The sequence below is a fragment of the Gouania willdenowi genome, chromosome 5 (assembly GCF_900634775.1).
Source record: "Gouania willdenowi chromosome 5, fGouWil2.1, whole genome shotgun sequence".
Taxonomy (NCBI): Eukaryota; Metazoa; Chordata; class Actinopteri; order Blenniiformes; family Gobiesocidae; genus Gouania; species Gouania willdenowi.
Genome location: NC_041048.1, coordinates 653642 through 671090, shown reverse-complemented (window position 1 = coordinate 671090; position 17449 = coordinate 653642). Strand labels below are relative to the sequence as shown.

The 17449-nt window shown below is 41.9% G+C and overlaps 3 protein-coding genes across 6 annotated transcripts; all 3 read left to right on the top strand.

Annotated features, from left to right (window-relative positions):
• The first annotated feature begins 1285 nt into the window (after positions 1 to 1285).
• oser1 (oxidative stress responsive serine-rich 1) lies at positions 1286 to 15517 on the top strand. 4 transcript variants are annotated; one of them, XM_028446415.1, is made up of 5 exons: positions 1286 to 1668; positions 3264 to 3373; positions 3505 to 3606; positions 4041 to 4635; positions 15500 to 15517. In XM_028446415.1, the coding sequence occupies exons 2-4, from the start codon at positions 3297 to 3299 to the stop codon at positions 4618 to 4620; spliced, it is 759 nt and encodes a 252-aa protein (XP_028302216.1). In that variant the 5' UTR covers positions 1286 to 1668; positions 3264 to 3296; the 3' UTR covers positions 4621 to 4635; positions 15500 to 15517. The 4 variants fall into 4 exon arrangements, with proteins under 4 accessions (XP_028302216.1, XP_028302215.1, XP_028302214.1 ...); XM_028446414.1 differs by lacking the exon at positions 15500 to 15517 and adding an exon at positions 15255 to 15272 and having other exon boundaries at positions 1287 to 1668; XM_028446413.1 differs by lacking the exon at positions 15500 to 15517 and having other exon boundaries at positions 1287 to 1668; positions 4041 to 4722.
• manf (mesencephalic astrocyte-derived neurotrophic factor) lies at positions 5654 to 10643 on the top strand. The gene is made up of 4 exons (XM_028446418.1): positions 5654 to 5845; positions 7170 to 7297; positions 7978 to 8119; positions 10234 to 10643. The coding sequence occupies exons 1-4, from the start codon at positions 5758 to 5760 to the stop codon at positions 10413 to 10415; spliced, it is 540 nt and encodes a 179-aa protein (XP_028302219.1). The 5' UTR covers positions 5654 to 5757; the 3' UTR covers positions 10416 to 10643.
• On the top strand, positions 11005 to 17071 carry rbm15b (RNA binding motif protein 15B). The gene is made up of 2 exons (XM_028446412.1): positions 11005 to 11438; positions 13005 to 17071. Exons 1-2 carry the CDS (start codon positions 11181 to 11183, stop codon positions 15132 to 15134), a joined length of 2388 nt encoding a protein of 795 aa, XP_028302213.1. The 5' UTR covers positions 11005 to 11180; the 3' UTR covers positions 15135 to 17071.
• Positions 17072 to 17449: the final 378 nt, after the last annotated feature.

Sequence of the window (17449 nt, the reverse complement as noted above, 5' to 3'; positions counted from 1 at the left end):
CCTCCCTTGTATCAGATCAATACCTGTACTTTGATTGATCAGCCTGTGTCTATAAAACATCAACAAACTGAAGGAAATACATCAGCTTTTTTTCATAATGAAGATGTCTCGTGTTAAAAAGGAACATCACTGATGATACATCCCATAATTTACATTCTTTCATACCTGAGACACAGCTCCGCCCACTCTCACATGGTAAACCTTATGTTGACTACCATCTCTAGGCACAAAGGGTGATTTATCATCACGTCCTGTGTTTAATCACTCATTTATTGTGGACTAATAATTTATTTATATGAATTAAGACAATACATATTCATCAACATGTCAGCAGAGCAACAATGTAAATATGCTGGAGTTAGCACAATGGCTAATGTTCATCTGTTGTCCTAAGGCAGGTTAGTACAGTAGACATTCAACAAGACATGATACATAGAATACATAAATCACATGACATTACACATTACAGTAGACCATAGACAAGTTAATATAGATTAAGACTTTGAAGTCTAAGGATAAAAAGTGAATAATCTAACAGTGAGTGTATGTCTGGTTAGTTTTCAACCATTGTTTCAGTGTAGTTTTAAATGTTGAATATGTAGAACCTGTTCTATGTCTGTGTCTCTGATAGAACCACCATTTGGTCACATTTAGTCCTCTACCTTTGTACGTTGTTGTCCTTTCTGGTCAATGCTCTGGTGTTTACTGCACTGATATTTTTATAAGGTCTGTAATCAAATGTAATCAAATGTAATCCTGCTAACAGACAAATAAATACAGGTGAAAATAACTGACAGACAGAGGAACTACTGCCCCCTGCTGGACGTTTGTCACACAATAAATACATGACATTTGAGAACATTTAAATAATCATGTAGAACAAGTCCTAAATGTCTCTCTCTCTCACTCACACACACACACACACACACACACACACACACACACACACACACACACACACACACACACACACACACACACACACACACACACACACACACACATTTATTTGCTCCATTTTCAGGCGATATTTTGGTCAGTTCTGATTTGAATACTGCTTTGTGACGACAATGAAGTGTGTGTGTGTGTGTGTCCTTTAAAAACGTGTGTTATATCGTATGTATGTGTGTGTGGTTGTTATGTAATTGTTTTTTTTTCATAAATCTTCCTTAAACTCGTATCTTATCGTACAGTTACCGTCATTAACCGATAATAAACCGTTAACCGCGGTGTTTTCGTCAAGTTTTTACCGTTTTTAATTTATTTTCCCGCCGTACACAAACAAGTCGAGCCCCTGACGTCACCCGGGGCCAATGACGTCAGCAGCGCTGCGTCGTTGCAGAGTCACTGCGGAGCTTCGACTGTAAACAAGCGGAGCGACGTCGGTAGTTGGAGCTTTAAACTACACGCACGTACACACGGCTGCTCGTTTACAACGAACACGAGCCTCCACGTGCGTGTCAGCGGCGACACCAACCGTAGTTTGTTGACATCGGAGCTAATGTTAGCATATTTAGCTTAGCATTTAGCTTGGTGTTTGTCCCCTTTGAACCTGCTGCTAGCCTCGCTAAGCTAACGTAGCTGTCCGCTGTTCGGCTCTCTGGATCGGCCACAGTGCGGAGGACCACCGTTGTGTTCCCGGAGGCGCTTCCTCTTCTCAGCGGAACCGTGAGCTCTTATTTCATTAATTTATGACAAGTTAACGATGTCAACAAAGCTTTAGAGACAGTTAGCTTAGCAGCTAGCTTACCTTTGACCTTTGACATCAACGTAAATCACAGCTTTTCAGCTTTGTTTCACTCTTTCCCAAAAAGAACTAAATATGATCAACAACTGCCATTATTTACTGAAGCCTATTAAGATAACATTATTATATGATGGATGTGTTTAAATAAATGTAATATGTAGGTTAAAAAAAGCAAACCACACACTTCATCATGAAAGTTATTATGTTAAATATTATTTTATAAAAAGTATTGCATTTCTCGGGCCTTTGTTTTATTGTGATCATGGAAAACAGACATCAAAAAACAGAATTCATAGTCTGAAAGGTAAAAACAATGTGAGCTTTATTTAAAATCAGACCCAAACATCACAGAAACATGCACGTTTTCAGACAATTTTACACACTTTATCACAGAAAACATGTGACTGGAATTATAGATGAGTTTGACATGTGTTAAGGATCATCTAGTGATCGTGTTATCCTGTGACTGAAGCTTCATCTGAAAGTGTGTTTAAATGCTGTTTGATTGCACTGGGAACCAGGAAAGATCCAGATGGTTTATTTTGACCTCTGAGGTAGGGGTGTACGATTAGTCAAATTATAACGTGGATGGCTGTTCATCATAGGAATGGGATCCACACAAGGTTCCTGCTGCTTAACAGAAGGTTTTCCTTGCCGCCATGATGAATTCATGTTGGGTGTGGGATACATATGTATGTGTATATACGTATATATGCATATGTGTGTATCCATAAAATGAAGAGTCCGTCCTTAAGACTGCTCTACTGTAAAGTGCCTTGAGATACCATTGGTTATGATTTGGCGCTATACAAATAAAGATTGATTGATTGATTATAATCGTGATCACGATGTTGGTTGCCATGATTAAGTAAACCTGATCATCATAAATATTTACATTTCTAATGCAGACTCTGCACTCTGTAATAGTGGATTCATTTAGTACGACTTTGATAGGTTTTAATTTCTTGTGTACATTTTTACAATTAGAATTCTTATTTAAAGCTTAATTTTGCACTGTAAACTGTACACCTGTTGTTTGTTTTAAAGTAGTGTCAGCGCTGTACACTAACTTTTTCATTTGGTCACATTCTTTTTATTTTTTTCAAGTCATGCATGCTGATGAATAGTTGAATGATATTTGCAAAATGTTTTAATGTTTTAGTGTCAATATGAATTTTTCAAGCAGTGGCTAAAATAACAGTCATTTATTTTATATCATTTTAAAAGACGTAACAATTTGTTTTTAAATAACATTAAATCATAACAACAGGTTTCATTTATTCTGATAGTGGGGTCTCCTAACCCTCTTCCCCTGGTCAGGGGTCTGTAACCTTTACTCTACAAGGAACCATTGAACCTCATCTCACCTGGATTAAAGTCCTCCTGGAGCCATAAATACCTTCTCTATGAAGACAATACAGTGTATTATATTATATACAGTTATGGTGTGCTACTCACTGATTAGTCCTGGAGCAGTATTTCTCAGTGAACCCACATGTCTGTTTCTGTCTCTTAGCTGGGGGGCTGGTCACAGCGTCCTCCTCCCAACATGGAGGCAGGAGGAAAGGACAGTGAGGAGGAGACGCTGCAGACGGCGTTTAAGAAGCTCAGGGTGGACGCTGAGAGGTACCCAGCTCTAACATGATGGATGTTTATTGATCACATGACCCCTATGATTCTTGGTTCTGATGGTTTTTCTTCTTATTGACCGTGTGTGTGTGTGTGTGTGTGCGCGTGCGTGTGCGTGTGCGTTACAGAGCTGTGAGTGTGTGTGAAGGCTCCAGAGGAACGTCTCGTGTGTGTTTGGAGAACAACGGAACAAAACCCAAACTCAGCTGCACTAAAGACACGTGGCACGGGTTAGTGTTTGAATAAAGTTAATTCAACAGTCCAACACTTAGCATTAGCATGTTAGCATTAATTAGTATGTTAGCATTAGTTATTATGGTAGCATTGAGTAGAATGTTAGCATTCAATCAGAATCAGAAATACTTCAATAATACCATTATTTTTGTTGCAGCTCCAGATATACAAACAATATATATTATACAAGCCACATCGATTAAAAACAATATAAATATAAATCTATGTATATAAAATGTCAACTGTATAGTTTCATTATGTGCAGAAAGTGCAAAAAGAGTAAAATTACGTGTTTGAGTCAGGTTACAGAAGGGGGTGTTAGCATTAATTAGCATGTTAGCATTAGTTAGCATTAATTAGCATGATGATGTAGTGCTGCTTCATGTAAACACTGATGATGTGATGTCATCTTGTGACTTATTGTCTGCAGCTGTACAAGGAAGTCATCCCGAGGCGTGTGCAGGAGTCAGCGGCGCCGTAGGTCCAAGTCTCCCATCCTGCACCCGCCCAGGTTCACCTACTGCAGCTCCAGCTCTGCGTTGTCGCCCTCTGGTGGTCGTCTGAAGCCGGCAGACATCGCTCTGCCCGTGGAGGGAAAAGAGGTGTTGTCTTTAGTGACGGAGACGCCGTCGTCCTTGGATGCCGTGGGTAATGCTAATCCTCTGTTCGGCTCCTGCATTGGCAAAGATAAAGACTCCTCCGACCTCAGTGACTTTGCAACGCTGTCAGACTCCTCCCATGTGGCGGAGGCCCGTCCCGACCTGAGCAGTGTGGAGGTGTACTCCTTCACCGGGCTGCGCCGCGTGGTGTCAGAGTGCGAACGCAGTCGAGAAGCTTCCAGAACACTGAGCGGCGGCGTGTCTGCGGCTGGCGGCGCCGCTCGTTCCTGCTCAGAACAGGCCCGAGGGTTCGTAGACGACGTGACCATAGAGGACCTGTCAGGGTACATGGAGTATTACCTCTATATTCCCAAGAAGATGTCCCACATGGCCGAGATGATGTACACCTAACACACACACACACACGGGGGGTGGTGGCTAAGGCCTGTGAAGGACTAATGTGTGCTCATGCTTTTGTGCTCTGGCTTTGACTGAATAAAGATGAAGATACGGTGTGTTTGTCTCTTTTCAGGAACAAGAGTTTAAAGTTTTACTTTGATCAGAATAAATCCATCACATTCCATCATAAAAATATCTGTGATTCAGTGACATTTGGGCTTTCTGTTGGAGTTCACCTGCTGCAGTTCTTGGCCTTCAAAATAAAAGCTTTAGTAACTAAAGCTTTTGAACTAAACTAAATTTTAGTTCAAACTTTAATGTACTTTTATCAAACCAATGACAGATTTTGAAGGTTTTGTGTTTGTTGTTCATTAATCTGAGAAGGAAAAGCAGAACTTTGTTCTGTGGAGGAAAAAAAAACAATGTTAATATTATTTTTATCTGTACAAACCACGAAACTATAGTGATTGCTCCTCACATTTTCAATTATTTTGTTTTGAAGGAGATTTATTTTGCCTTTTCTTGCTAAATTCACAATTCTACAGTTTCATTGATCAGGTGCTTTTATCCACCTCCATCAGTTAACAGCCCACAGTGATGGACCTGGTGGGATTAGAACCAACAACCCTCTGATTACAAACCTGCTTCATTAACCGTTAAATCACAACTGTAATGTACAACTTGGTTTTTTATACAAATGTTTAGTTTTTTAAAGTGTTGTGAAAATTTGAATCCATGTGGTTTTATGAAATTAATTTAGTTGTTCTTAAACAAGAACAAAATTAATAATTTTTTTTAACTTGTGTTTACCTTTATTTATATATATATTTATTTATATATATGTATATATTTGTGGTTTTTACTCATTTATTTTTTGCCTGTCAGTCAATGACGTCACTGGGGCAATGTGTGGATTCCGACCAATGACGCAGCGCCAACTGGACGCTGTACCTTCTCTTCTGACCAATCAGAAGACTGATCGTGGAGGAGCACGCCTTGCCTTAATGCTTTCGTCCAATAGGAAAGCATGTGTGTGATGACGTGTACCGGTCCGCCGGTAAAGGCGCGTCAGTCTGCTGTAGCCGTGAATGAGCTAACAGCGGTTACCGGCTGGACTCTGCGGCTCTGAGAGCACTGACAGTGGCAGACATGTGGAGTGTGAGCGGCCTGTCGGTGGTGCTGGTGCTCGGTCTGGTCCCCGGGCCCTGCGCGGGTCTGAAGGCCGGCGAGTGTGAAGGTAAGACCGGCGCTACCTGCGAGCCGCTCCGCTGTTTGGGGTGAACTGGTAACCCCGTTACCTGGTGACTGACCCCACGTTTCCTCAGCAAATGCTGCTTATTTTAAATGCATTTCTTTTCCTTAGTCACTTGTATTGTATAGTACGGTTTAAATGACTAATTATTAACATAAACCGGTGTTTTTAGACACTGTCGCTTGTATTGACGACCATTAGCTTGTAACAAACACGTTCACACACTGAACTCCACAAAGATGTTTTAAAAAAAAGACGTGTTCAGTGTTTTTTAAGCGGCAGGACCATCTTTAAAACAGAAATCAATGAGTTTTCAGAAATGTCACCAAGTAACCGGGAAACCAGCTGAAGTGTAACACCTGTCCAACATCAGAAAACCAAGTATTAACCCTTTGGTGCTGACTGAATGACGTCACTGCTGTTGTGCTCAAACTGGTGTCAGTGTTAACTGATGACTAAACTCTGAGCACAACCAGCTGACACCAGCAGCATCACCGTGAGTTACTAACTAGTCACTACTCAAGACACCAGTTGGTCTTTGACGTTTAATTCCTGATGACCATCATCGGTCACACCACAGGTGTCAAACTCAAGGCCCGAGGGCCAAATGTGGCCCTTTATAACCTCCAATGTGGCCTGTAGGTGAAGGTAAAGAGAAAACAATAATTAATTATTGTGTAAATACAAATTAATAGTCGTAGATGAGTCAGCCTCTCCAAAATCACACATTTAATAAAACAATACTTATAGCACTTACAGTTTTCACAGCTCATATCACATGATGGAGTCATTTTAATCACAATTTAATGAAAGAACAAAAGAAAAAAACTGAAATGAAAAAAATCCTCCAATTTCTTAAAAAAATGCTCCAAATTACACACATTGGTTGGAAAATTAAAGTTAATTTCCTGCAGTGACTGATATCTGTCACTACTTGGATATTGTCATAGCTTTACATATTTTACATATCATGTAGAAGTGGAAACACATTAACATTAAAGTCTGTTTTACTTGATCGATAGTTTTTATTGTCTTTGATAGTTTTTTATTGTAGCAGCTTGGAATACTGTTACAACACATAAAAAAAAAACCCAATAAAATGTTAATAAATTAAAAGCTCATACTGTAAATATCTACATTCAGTGTAAATGCTACTGGTCCTTATTTTGGCCCCTGAACTAAACAGAGTTTGACACCCCTGGGTGACACAAGCATGACTTTAGGAACAGAACTTTTACAACTGTTAAAAAGCTTATTTTTTATGTCATTATGTAGTTTTGTAGATTTTCAGTGTGTGTGTGTGTGTCAGTGTGTGTGACCTTCCTCAGTAAGTTCTACCAGACTCTGAAGGACAATAAGGTGAACTTTAACAACGTTGACATAGAGAGAGAAATCCTGAAGAGCTGCAGAGACACCAGAGGCAAAGAAAACCGCTTTGTGAGTACCAGGAGCTTTAATCTGAAAAACCACACTTTCCTATCAAAATAATGTCTACTGTCACTTTTTTAGTTTTTACACGTGATGCTAGTATTTCAACATAGGGCTACTACGTAAGGCTGGGCAATATATTGTGATTCGATATATATATTTATTTTTTGCGATATAGATACCTTGCAATATTTTTGCTGCTTTCATTACTTCTCAGAAACAGCATGAAAAGCTCAGTTTGATTGATTTTATTTATTTTTTTTTAAACCAGACCCTCCCCTAAAAATCCACACTACACAACTCACTCACACGTGCTGTCGTATAACGGAGAAAAAGACTAAAGTGGCTCATATTGTGAAGCTGTTTGTTAGTAAATATGTATGTGTGGCATTTTTCATCAGCAAATTTAACCCAGAATAGTTTTTCTGGTCAGACATTTTGAGAAAAAAATATTGATACCAGTTTCTGTGCCTATCGCCCAGCCCTACTACTACGGCCTCATTTCCTGTGTATTTATGAGAATAAAAAGACACAAATAAGGCTGTGTGTAGTTAAAACATTACACACTGTAGTTTATCACAAACATGTTCATAACAGATGTTTTTAAATTGGAAATAAGATAAAAATACGTCCAAGTCAATGTTTGTCATCCAGCGTTTGTGTGTAATGGTGTAACTGTTGTGCTTCAGTGTTACTACATCGGAGCGACTAGCGACGCTGCCACTAAGATGATCAACGAGGTTTCCAAACCTCTGAGTTTCCACGTTCCTGTGGAAAAGATCTGTGAGAAGCTGAAGAGGAAAGACTCTCAGATCTGTGAGCTCAGATACGGTGAGTCGCAATGCAGCTAGCATTAGGCGAGCAGCGAGTTAGCGTTAAATCAGTGTAGCACTACATCCAATTACTGACTGATTACAGATGAAACTGTTAAAATACTAACATTATAAATGGGGATGTCAATCTTCCAACAACTCAAACCAATTCACAATCAATACTCTTAGTAATGCTAATAAAAAGTGATTATGTTCAATAAAAAGCTGCCTTCCATGGTTCAGTGCAGTGATTCTAAAATAAGAAACACTTTGGACAAAGAGGGAACTCTTATTTATGTAACATTTCCTTTTCATTTAATAGTTGTTTTCAAGTTTCAGTGGCTACAAAGCTCAATGATCCAGTAACATCATAAAACAATGTTAAACTGTTCAATTTCTGTTCAAAAATAAAATAAGAACATTTTAAATTAAATATGACATTTAAGTACCCACAGTGTTTGCCAGCAGATTTAAATAAGTACACCACAATTTTGAGACTACAAAAGTAATCAGAGTAGTGACTTTGGCTCAGTTATTGTACCATGAATATAAAGGCTTGATTGTAAACGCTACAGGAGCAGATCTTTGAAATGAAACGGGTGTTGGATATCGTTCAGTCTGTGCAGCAGACGTTCACCTTCTTTTAGCTCCAGGTGACGGAGCGCAAAACGTTAAAACCTGGGTTCAGACATTTGAAGAACTACACCTGTCATGTTTAGCTCCTTATTACTGGAAACTGAAAATGTAGAATCTAAAGTGCACCAAACATTTGCCATCGGTGAAGATGAAGCCCCCCCAACATTTTAAATAGATTCAGAATCTTAATAAGAATCACGTTTTGGGCGTGAATCGACGTATTTATTTCCAGCACCCTTACTCAAATTTTAGGGATGCACTGATTATTCAGCCACCGGATATATTCGGCCGAATATTGTAAAAAAAAAAAAGCAACATTCGACCTTTAGTTTAGTGAGTTAAAATCAAGGCCAAATAGTAGCATGTGACGCAATCAAACAACACGCAGTGATTTAGAGTCAGAAAAGTGTGTGCATTGCTGCAGAATCAGCAGCTCCTCCTCCTTTCCACACACAAACACATCCAGATTCTCTCCTTAACGCTCATCGTCACCACGTAAAAGTTGGAAACCGTCCAATTCTACAACAGAGTCCGTTGTTATCGCTGTGAGCCATTAATACGTAAACATCTCCATTGTTTCCTCCTTACACTACACCAGGTCTCTCTACATAGACTGGTGTAGCATTAGCATGGAGTGCTAACAGCTGATGTGTGTAAACAATGGGTCCGTGGCTCCAAGCAGTGACTCAATACGATCAGCAGCAGAAAAAGTAGTGCAGTTTGTATTTACATATATGGTAATAAAGTATAATATATATTCTATATTAAACAGCAGTGTTTGTTTTAGCTGTTAGATAGTTGGAGAGGGAGGAGCTAACATTCTAGGAGGCGTGTTAGGTGACGTCACCTGACAACGTGGGTAAAATCCAACTGTCCTGTTTAAAGCTGACTTTTTATAAAATATGTAACAAGAGAGGAAACATAACTTTTTACACTTTGTTCCTCTGAATGAGACTAAATGATGTTTATCACTGTAGATAAACCATTAGAATGTTATTTATTATCATACCTCACCTTTAATACACTTTAGTTATTTATTAAATGCATGTTTAGTTTTATTTGAAGAACTAATATAAATGATCAACTTTGTTGTGCTTTTTATGAAAAGCAAAAACTACTGGAATATTTAAAAAATGTTAGAATATTTAATAAACATTTACTTTCGTTAAAAAACATGTCTAACAATGTATTCTAGCCTATTTATGCACTATTAAAAAAATAAATAAAATAAAATAGTGAAAAACGTAACATCAGTTTTCGGCCAAGCGTTTGTATTTTATTCAGCTTCAGTCACAAATTTTCATTTCGGTGCATCCATAATAAATGTTAAAGCGTGTGAAATGCAGAGTTTTCTTGATCCAACTATTCCCAGCTCATTAATAAACAGATTGTAATAAATGTGATGAAGCTCTCTAATCATTAGAAACTCACTAACTTCTATAACTCAGAAGTAATGAAGTAGATTGGTTAGTCCCTTTACTGTGTGTGTGTGTGTAGACCAGCAGCTGGACCTGTCCTCTGTGGACCTGAAGAAGCTGAAGGTGAAGGATCTGAGGAAGATCTTGGAGGATTGGGGTGAATCGTGTAAAGGCTGCGCTGAGAAGTCTGACTTCATCAGGAAGATCTCTGAGCTCATGCCTAAGTTTGCTCCGGCCGCCGCCACTAGGACTGATCTGTGACCTCAGCCACTCCCACCACACACAGTGTGTACTGTGTGTGTGACACAGTGAGGATCCTTTGACGGACACAGTGTAACGACCAGGATCCTTTGGGCCGTGGGCAGCAGGACTCGTTCTAAAGGATCTACGCTAACGTGTTCCACGCTGGTCCACGGCGTTCTCTCTGGGACTCCAACCCAGAACTTTCTGTCGTGGTTCTTGTTTTATTTAATAAAACTCTTTATTCTCCCAGGTTTGTATTCTCTACAAAGGTTTTCTAATAAACAGAATAAAACCATTTAAAGGTGTCGTTGTCCATCTTTATTGTAGTTCCTTTAAACAAATGAACTACATCAACACATCACTGAATAACAAAAGTAAAACCACATTAATTATCAGTAATAAATTAAATAGAAAAGTATTTAAACTGTTTCATGGTTGATTATTGAACTGTGGAAATAAAATCATTAATATTAGTAAATGACTCAAAGGCTTTTCTAAGAAAACGCGGTACAGATTTTGACTGTTTTTACCTTCATCCTGATTGGTCGTTGGAGCGGAGGTTTACGTCCTGCGTCGTGACGTCACCGCATCGGTGGAAAGGCGCTCAGTCTTTGTCCAAGATGGCGGAGTGCGAGCGGAGCGTCCGCGGCTGAGATGTTTGTGACCGACATCCTGCGCTCCTCCACCCGCCTGTGTGACCTCTGCTCGGCCGGGGGAAAGCGGCCTCCAACCCACGCTGCTCTCAGCCGTTAACCCGCCACAACCGCCCTGAAGCCCCGCAAGATGAAACGGCAGGCCGCCCGGGACTGCACCCCTCCGAGGGCCGCCTCCAAACGGCTCCGGGACCGAGAACCAACGGCCCCTCCGCCGCTGGCGCTGCTGCTGGCGGATAGCCGCGGGTTCCCCCGCAGGAGCCGCAGCAGGGATCGGAACCAGCTCAGCCTGCTGGGCCGGGCCCCCGGAAGGACCACCACCGGAGCCGAGACGTCCACAGCCCGCCTGGAGTACAAGACCCTGCTGATCAGCAACCTGGGCTCACAGGTATTATAAATATATGAATATTAGTAACAATGCATTAATATTAGTAATACTACATTACAACCTGGGCTCACAGTTATTAATACTAGTTCTATTACTAGTACAGTGTCTGTCTGATGTATGTATTCATATAGTGGGAGGAGCTTAAGTAGAGTTGTCTATTATGTTTAAATGAGTATATGTTTGAAGGTTGTATGTACATAGAGGTGTACATACTGTACTCTGTCGTGTTATTAAGGGTTTATTTGTGGGTGTAAAATAAAGAGTGTGTGTGATTTATCTGGTTTAATTCCATGAGACATGAATATGATAAATGATAAAGTTTGTACCAATGCGTCGGTTTAGGTAGAATCTGATAAAAGACAAATTTGTACAAATAAAACTATTTATTTAGCATTTTGGAATGAATAATTTTATTTTTCAAAAAACATGATTATGATATACATTGCAATAAATAAGTTAACCTAATGTAACTTTACAATAATAAGCTTTTGTATTCTATATATATGATCATGACAATCATATTTTGTTTTATCATTGGTCGATTTTTTTGTCGGTGGTTGACTAATGTGATGATTTAAACATTTTTAAAAATCAGTTCAGTAATCTCTGTGCATGGCTAATCCAGCACGAGTACATCTCAGTACGTAGCAGTCACGTACACACCCACACTCACGGCATCAGCCGTGTGTTAGTGTCGGTGTACTTTTAGCAGTTCAAAAATGTTTTTAATATTGACCTTTTTTAAACCCAAACAAACTGCGACACAGTGACGTCATGAACTTGGATTAACGTTTGGCCACACAAAATGACTCCAAAATAATGGATGCACACACTTGTGGTATTTAGAAGCCGTTGACAGTTTCTGGTCGAACTCATACCGTGTCAGGGAGATATTCGCTCCACGCACACGCACGCACACCTTTGCTGCTTTATAGATAGATAGATAGATGGACGCCATAAAAAGGGTTTTAGTCAATAGCTTAGCTTTTAAATAACCTCGAGCTTTTATTTTGACAGCTAAACTACTATTTTTAGGGCCAAGAAATCCAATGATATCAACATAAATAAGCTATATTCAACCACAAATGTGTTACACTGAAATTTTTTCCATTTTATTGAATGTTTTACAAGTGATCAGATATTAACATTCTATAAAGTTAGGGTAGCACTTTATAATATAGCTCGTTGTATAACGGGGAACTCCCGATGTATTACACTTCAAACTTAGTGTCACTTCCCAGAACATATGAACTTATCTTTATTAATTAAATACAGCACACTAAGTTTAATATGTTATACACCGGGAGTTCCCCTGTAAGACACGGGCTGTATTATATTATATATATATTATAAAGTGCTACCAAAGTTTGTGTCTATTAACCTTGATGCTCATCTTTATCATTCTAGAAAACGATGTAGTTTTACTGTCGTCTCATCATTTTTCTGTTATTTGATTGGATGATCAGAAACCCAGCTGACTTCCTGGAAAGTGTCACTACTTTAGTTACTCACTAGTTACAATCTGTACCGTTGACCAGGAGGTGTGGCTGCTTTGATGTCCCACAGGTGTCAGATGAAGACGTGGAGGACGCACTGTTCCACGATTTTAAGAAGTTTGGAGACGTGAGCGTGAAGCTATCGCACACACCAGAGCTTGGACGCATTGCATACGTTAACTTCCGACACCCGGAGGATGCCAAAGAGGCGCGGCACGCCAAGTCCTCCCGGCTGGTTCTGGGGGAACGCCAGCTGAAGATCGAGCCCATGTATGTGAGGAGGCGGAGCGTCACCCCACCCGACGTCGGGTACCTCCCCCTGCACGCGCCATACCCGTACCGCCAGCGCTCCCTGTCCCCGCCCGGACCGGCCACCAGCAGCATCCGTGAGCTGAGGGCGCGGCACTACGCCCTGGAGAAGCTGGGCCTGAGCCGCGAGCGTGAGCGGCTCCTGGACTACTACGGTATGCTGGACGAGCGTGGCCGTCTCTATGGGTTCCCGCCCGTCCCCGTGGTGGAGGACCTGAAACCGGAGGACGACCAGCGGGCCACCAGCAACCTGTTTATTGGGAATCTGGACGGGAACGTGACGGAAGGCGAGCTGAGGCGTGGCTTTGACAAGTACGGCGTCATTGAAGACGTGGTTATCAAGCGGCCGGCGCGGGGTCAGGGCGGGGCCTACGCCTTCGTAAAATTTCAAAACCTGGACATGGCCCACCGGGCCAAGGTGGCCATGCAGGGGCGGCCCATCGGCGGAAACCCCATCAAGATCGGCTATGGAAAGGCCAACCCCACCACCCGGCTGTGGGTGGGCGGCCTCGGGCCAGGAAACTCCCTGGCCGCCCTGGCCAGGGAGTTTGACCGCTTCGGGAGCATCCGGAACATCGATTATGTGAAGGGTGACAGCTTTGCCTACATCCAGTATGACAGCCTGGATGCCGCCCAGGCCGCCTGCACACAGATGAGGGGCTTTCCATTGGGGGGTCCGGACCGTCGCCTGCGTGTGGACTTTGCTAAAGTAGAGGAGAGTCCCTCTCGCCCTTTTCCACCCACCTTCCCTCCGTCACTCACCCTACCCTCACACTACGATTCTCTGGGCGATGCCTTGTGCCACCACCGCAGCCTGGAGCGGGAGCTCAGGGTGGCCCGGGACCGCTCCTCGCCGCCCACCCACAGCCTGGTTCCACAGAGAGAACATTCCCTCCTGGAGAAAGAGTACCCGGCGAGCCCAAACCGTGGTCCAGAAAGAAGGGTAGGCGGTGTGGAGGCATTTGGACGCCGCGGAGCGAGGAGCCGCAGTCGGAGCAGGGAGCGCTGGCTAAAGGAGCGGGAGGAGAGGCGAGCAAGGAGGCGGAGCCTATCCACTGACCGACATGTGGGGGAGAACCAGAAGGAGCGAGGCAGGTCTTGGGTTCGCGGTGTAGGAGGAGCGACCTCGCCCGACGCCAGCCCGGACCGTGCAAGAGTCCGAGCCCCCGACTCGACCACGGAGCCACCCGACCACTCCCCAGACAGCGACGCACATGGGCGGCGCCCCAACGAAGACGACGGCAAGTATGGAAAGAGGTCGTCTGACGTCAGCATCCACCGCTGCACCGAGGTGGCCCCAGCAAGCAGCCCCGCCCTCCACACGGACAAACGCCCCTCCCTCTTGCCTACCTCGCTCTCTGAGTTCGCCCAGGCAACGCTCACCAAGTCGTGGCACGGCTTCTTTGCCCTGAAGAACAGCAGCTTCCCCACAGACCTGTACCTGCTGGAGGGCGGCTTCGCCTTCTTTGGCGCCGTGATGCGTGACACGCTGAAGCAGCAGAGCCAGAACCGGCCCGGCCAGCTGAAGATCGCCCAGCGGCTACGCATGGACCAGACGCGCCTGGACGAGGTGGCGCGCCGCATCAAGCTCGGCCGCCCCGATGGCTTCGCCATCCTCCTTGCCCTGCAGAGCGCCAACGACCGCCCACCATCGGGCGGCGAGTCGGGCCTGCAGGTGCGTCTGCTCCGACACCTCATTACGTACCTGCGCAACAAGGAGGCGGCCGGCGTGGTAAGCCTGCCCGGCGCCAAGGAGGGCGGGCCGGGCGCCATGCTGTACGCCTTCCCCCCCGGTGAGTTCTCCCAGCAGTACCTGCAGAACGCCAAGAGGACCGTGGGTCACCTGGACCAGGAGCACATGGTGGTCGTCATCGTCAGCGACACCAACTGATCTGAGCGCCAACGCACACGCAACAACACACGGATGCTATGATTTTATTACGGCCTTCACACACACACACACTACAACATACACACTAATACACACACACACTACAACACAAACACTAATACACACACACACACACACTAATTTACACACACACACGCACTGCAACACAAACGCACTAATACACAAACACATGCACGACTACAAACAAACGCACACTATAACACACACTCCATTACCTACAACACACTGTTTTACACAACGCAGACACTCAGGGAATATCACACACGACAATACTACATAACAAAAAACTACACACACACATACACTCTGGATCAGAACAAATATACACATCATTACACACTCCTACACACACACACACACGGTTTAATGTAAACAAATGTTTTTGGATGTTAAATGTCACCAGACAACACAGTCACCAATTTAACCCCAACACCTGTAACGAGCAGAGAAGGGGCGGGACATGTCATCAGCCCAGCTAATTACATGTCATCTACAGTAACATTTTATTTTGAAGGAGTAGAACCCCATAAATTTACATTTTTAACGTCACACAAACGCAGCATGCAAGGAAAACTGGAGTTTCTGAGCTGCCCCTGAATGCATATGAACTGAATTAACAACAATTTTTAAACATAAATGTAAAAAACTACATAAACGGTGAAAATATTCCAGAACAACTGAAGTTTAAAGCTTTAATTAACTTGTTTTTAATCATTGTTTTTTTGTAGATTTTATGAAGAGGAAAAAGTCATTTCTTTCATTTTGAAGGAGTACCCACATCTAATCTAGATTTTAACCTTTTACCTTTTTCTCCTGAACACAACACGTTACGTACTGAGCAACTAATGAGTAACAATACAAACAAACATTTGAAAATATGAGTAAAAACTGTTCCTGTGGGAGTTTTTAATCGTTTGAGTGATTGAATTTGATCTAAATGCTGACTCTGTGTGTGTGTGTGTGTGTGTGTGTGTGTGTGTGTGTTGTTCTTAGGGTTCTTAATCATTCCAGCATATCTTGCTTTTTTATTTTGAAGGTGTTGCATGCAGAGCCAAGCTTTTATTTTGAAATGTGAGGTTTTTTTTTCTATTGTTGACATTTGATGAACAATGGCCGTCCATGACCTTTGACTGATTTTCCCTTCTGTCTCAATAAAAAATAAAAAAGCTGGGTTTAAAAAAAAAAATGTTCTAAAATAATCTTTTCATGTTTTTTTATTTTTTGAAACCTTTCATTTGTTTCTATTCTGTAGTTTAACATTTTTTGTTGATTAGGACAGAAAATATTAACATAAATCTTATCCGCCAGGGGGCGCCGCCCCCTATTTTAGAATAATTTTCTTCCAGAAGATGTGATTTATTCTGAAAGTTAGTAAATATATTCCTGATTGGATAGAAAAGTTGTAAACAGGAGTGGGAGGAGCTTCACATGTACGTCACCACACCTACACAGTAGTACTATCAAAATCAATCAGTGACGTCAAACCGTTTTATTACATGAATGGAGATGAACCATAACTAATAACTTATTCATTTATAATGAACAAGAACAACCCGTTACATATGAATAAAAATACAAAATGTAAAAAGAATAAATCTGAGAATACACTTTTTGACTGTAAACATTGTGACGTATTTTGTTGGGCGGGGCTTAGCCTGGAGGCAAACTTACAATTGTTTTCGTTTTTTGTGAGCACGAGTGTCTGCTGGAATCCTATAAAACTTTAATTTACGTCAACTAACGTCATTCCTCCTGTTCTGGCACTCAAACACAACATTATAAAGCTGTAACTTTAAGCTCGTACAAGATGAGCCAGACGGACGCGCGGTGCATGCTGGGTAGGTTTCTGTCAAACTTTGCTCCAGACTTGCTCTGACGTCACGGGCACGGAAAGCACGTGAGACCCCAACTTTTTTTTTTTTTTTTTTTTTTTTTTTAAAGACATTCATACAAAACACAATAAACAAGTGCCAGGGGGTTCACATACAATCAAATATTTTAAAAATTGTACAGATGTAAATAGTTTTCTGAGCCTTTTTATTTTTGGATTTCTTTATGAGATTTATGTAATTTATTATGTCACAATTAAAATGAATAAATGTTGGTTTTTGACTGGTGTACTTACACTTATGGATGTAGTATTTTGCCAAAATAATCATGAGGTTTATTAAAACAAAAGCATTTTCTTTAGAGTAGTTTCTAAAAAAACACAAGACAATATCCTCCCATTTCAATGAAAAGTCTTTGTAAAGATGGACAATGATAAACTGACTGAAGTCTTTGAGTGTGAGCAG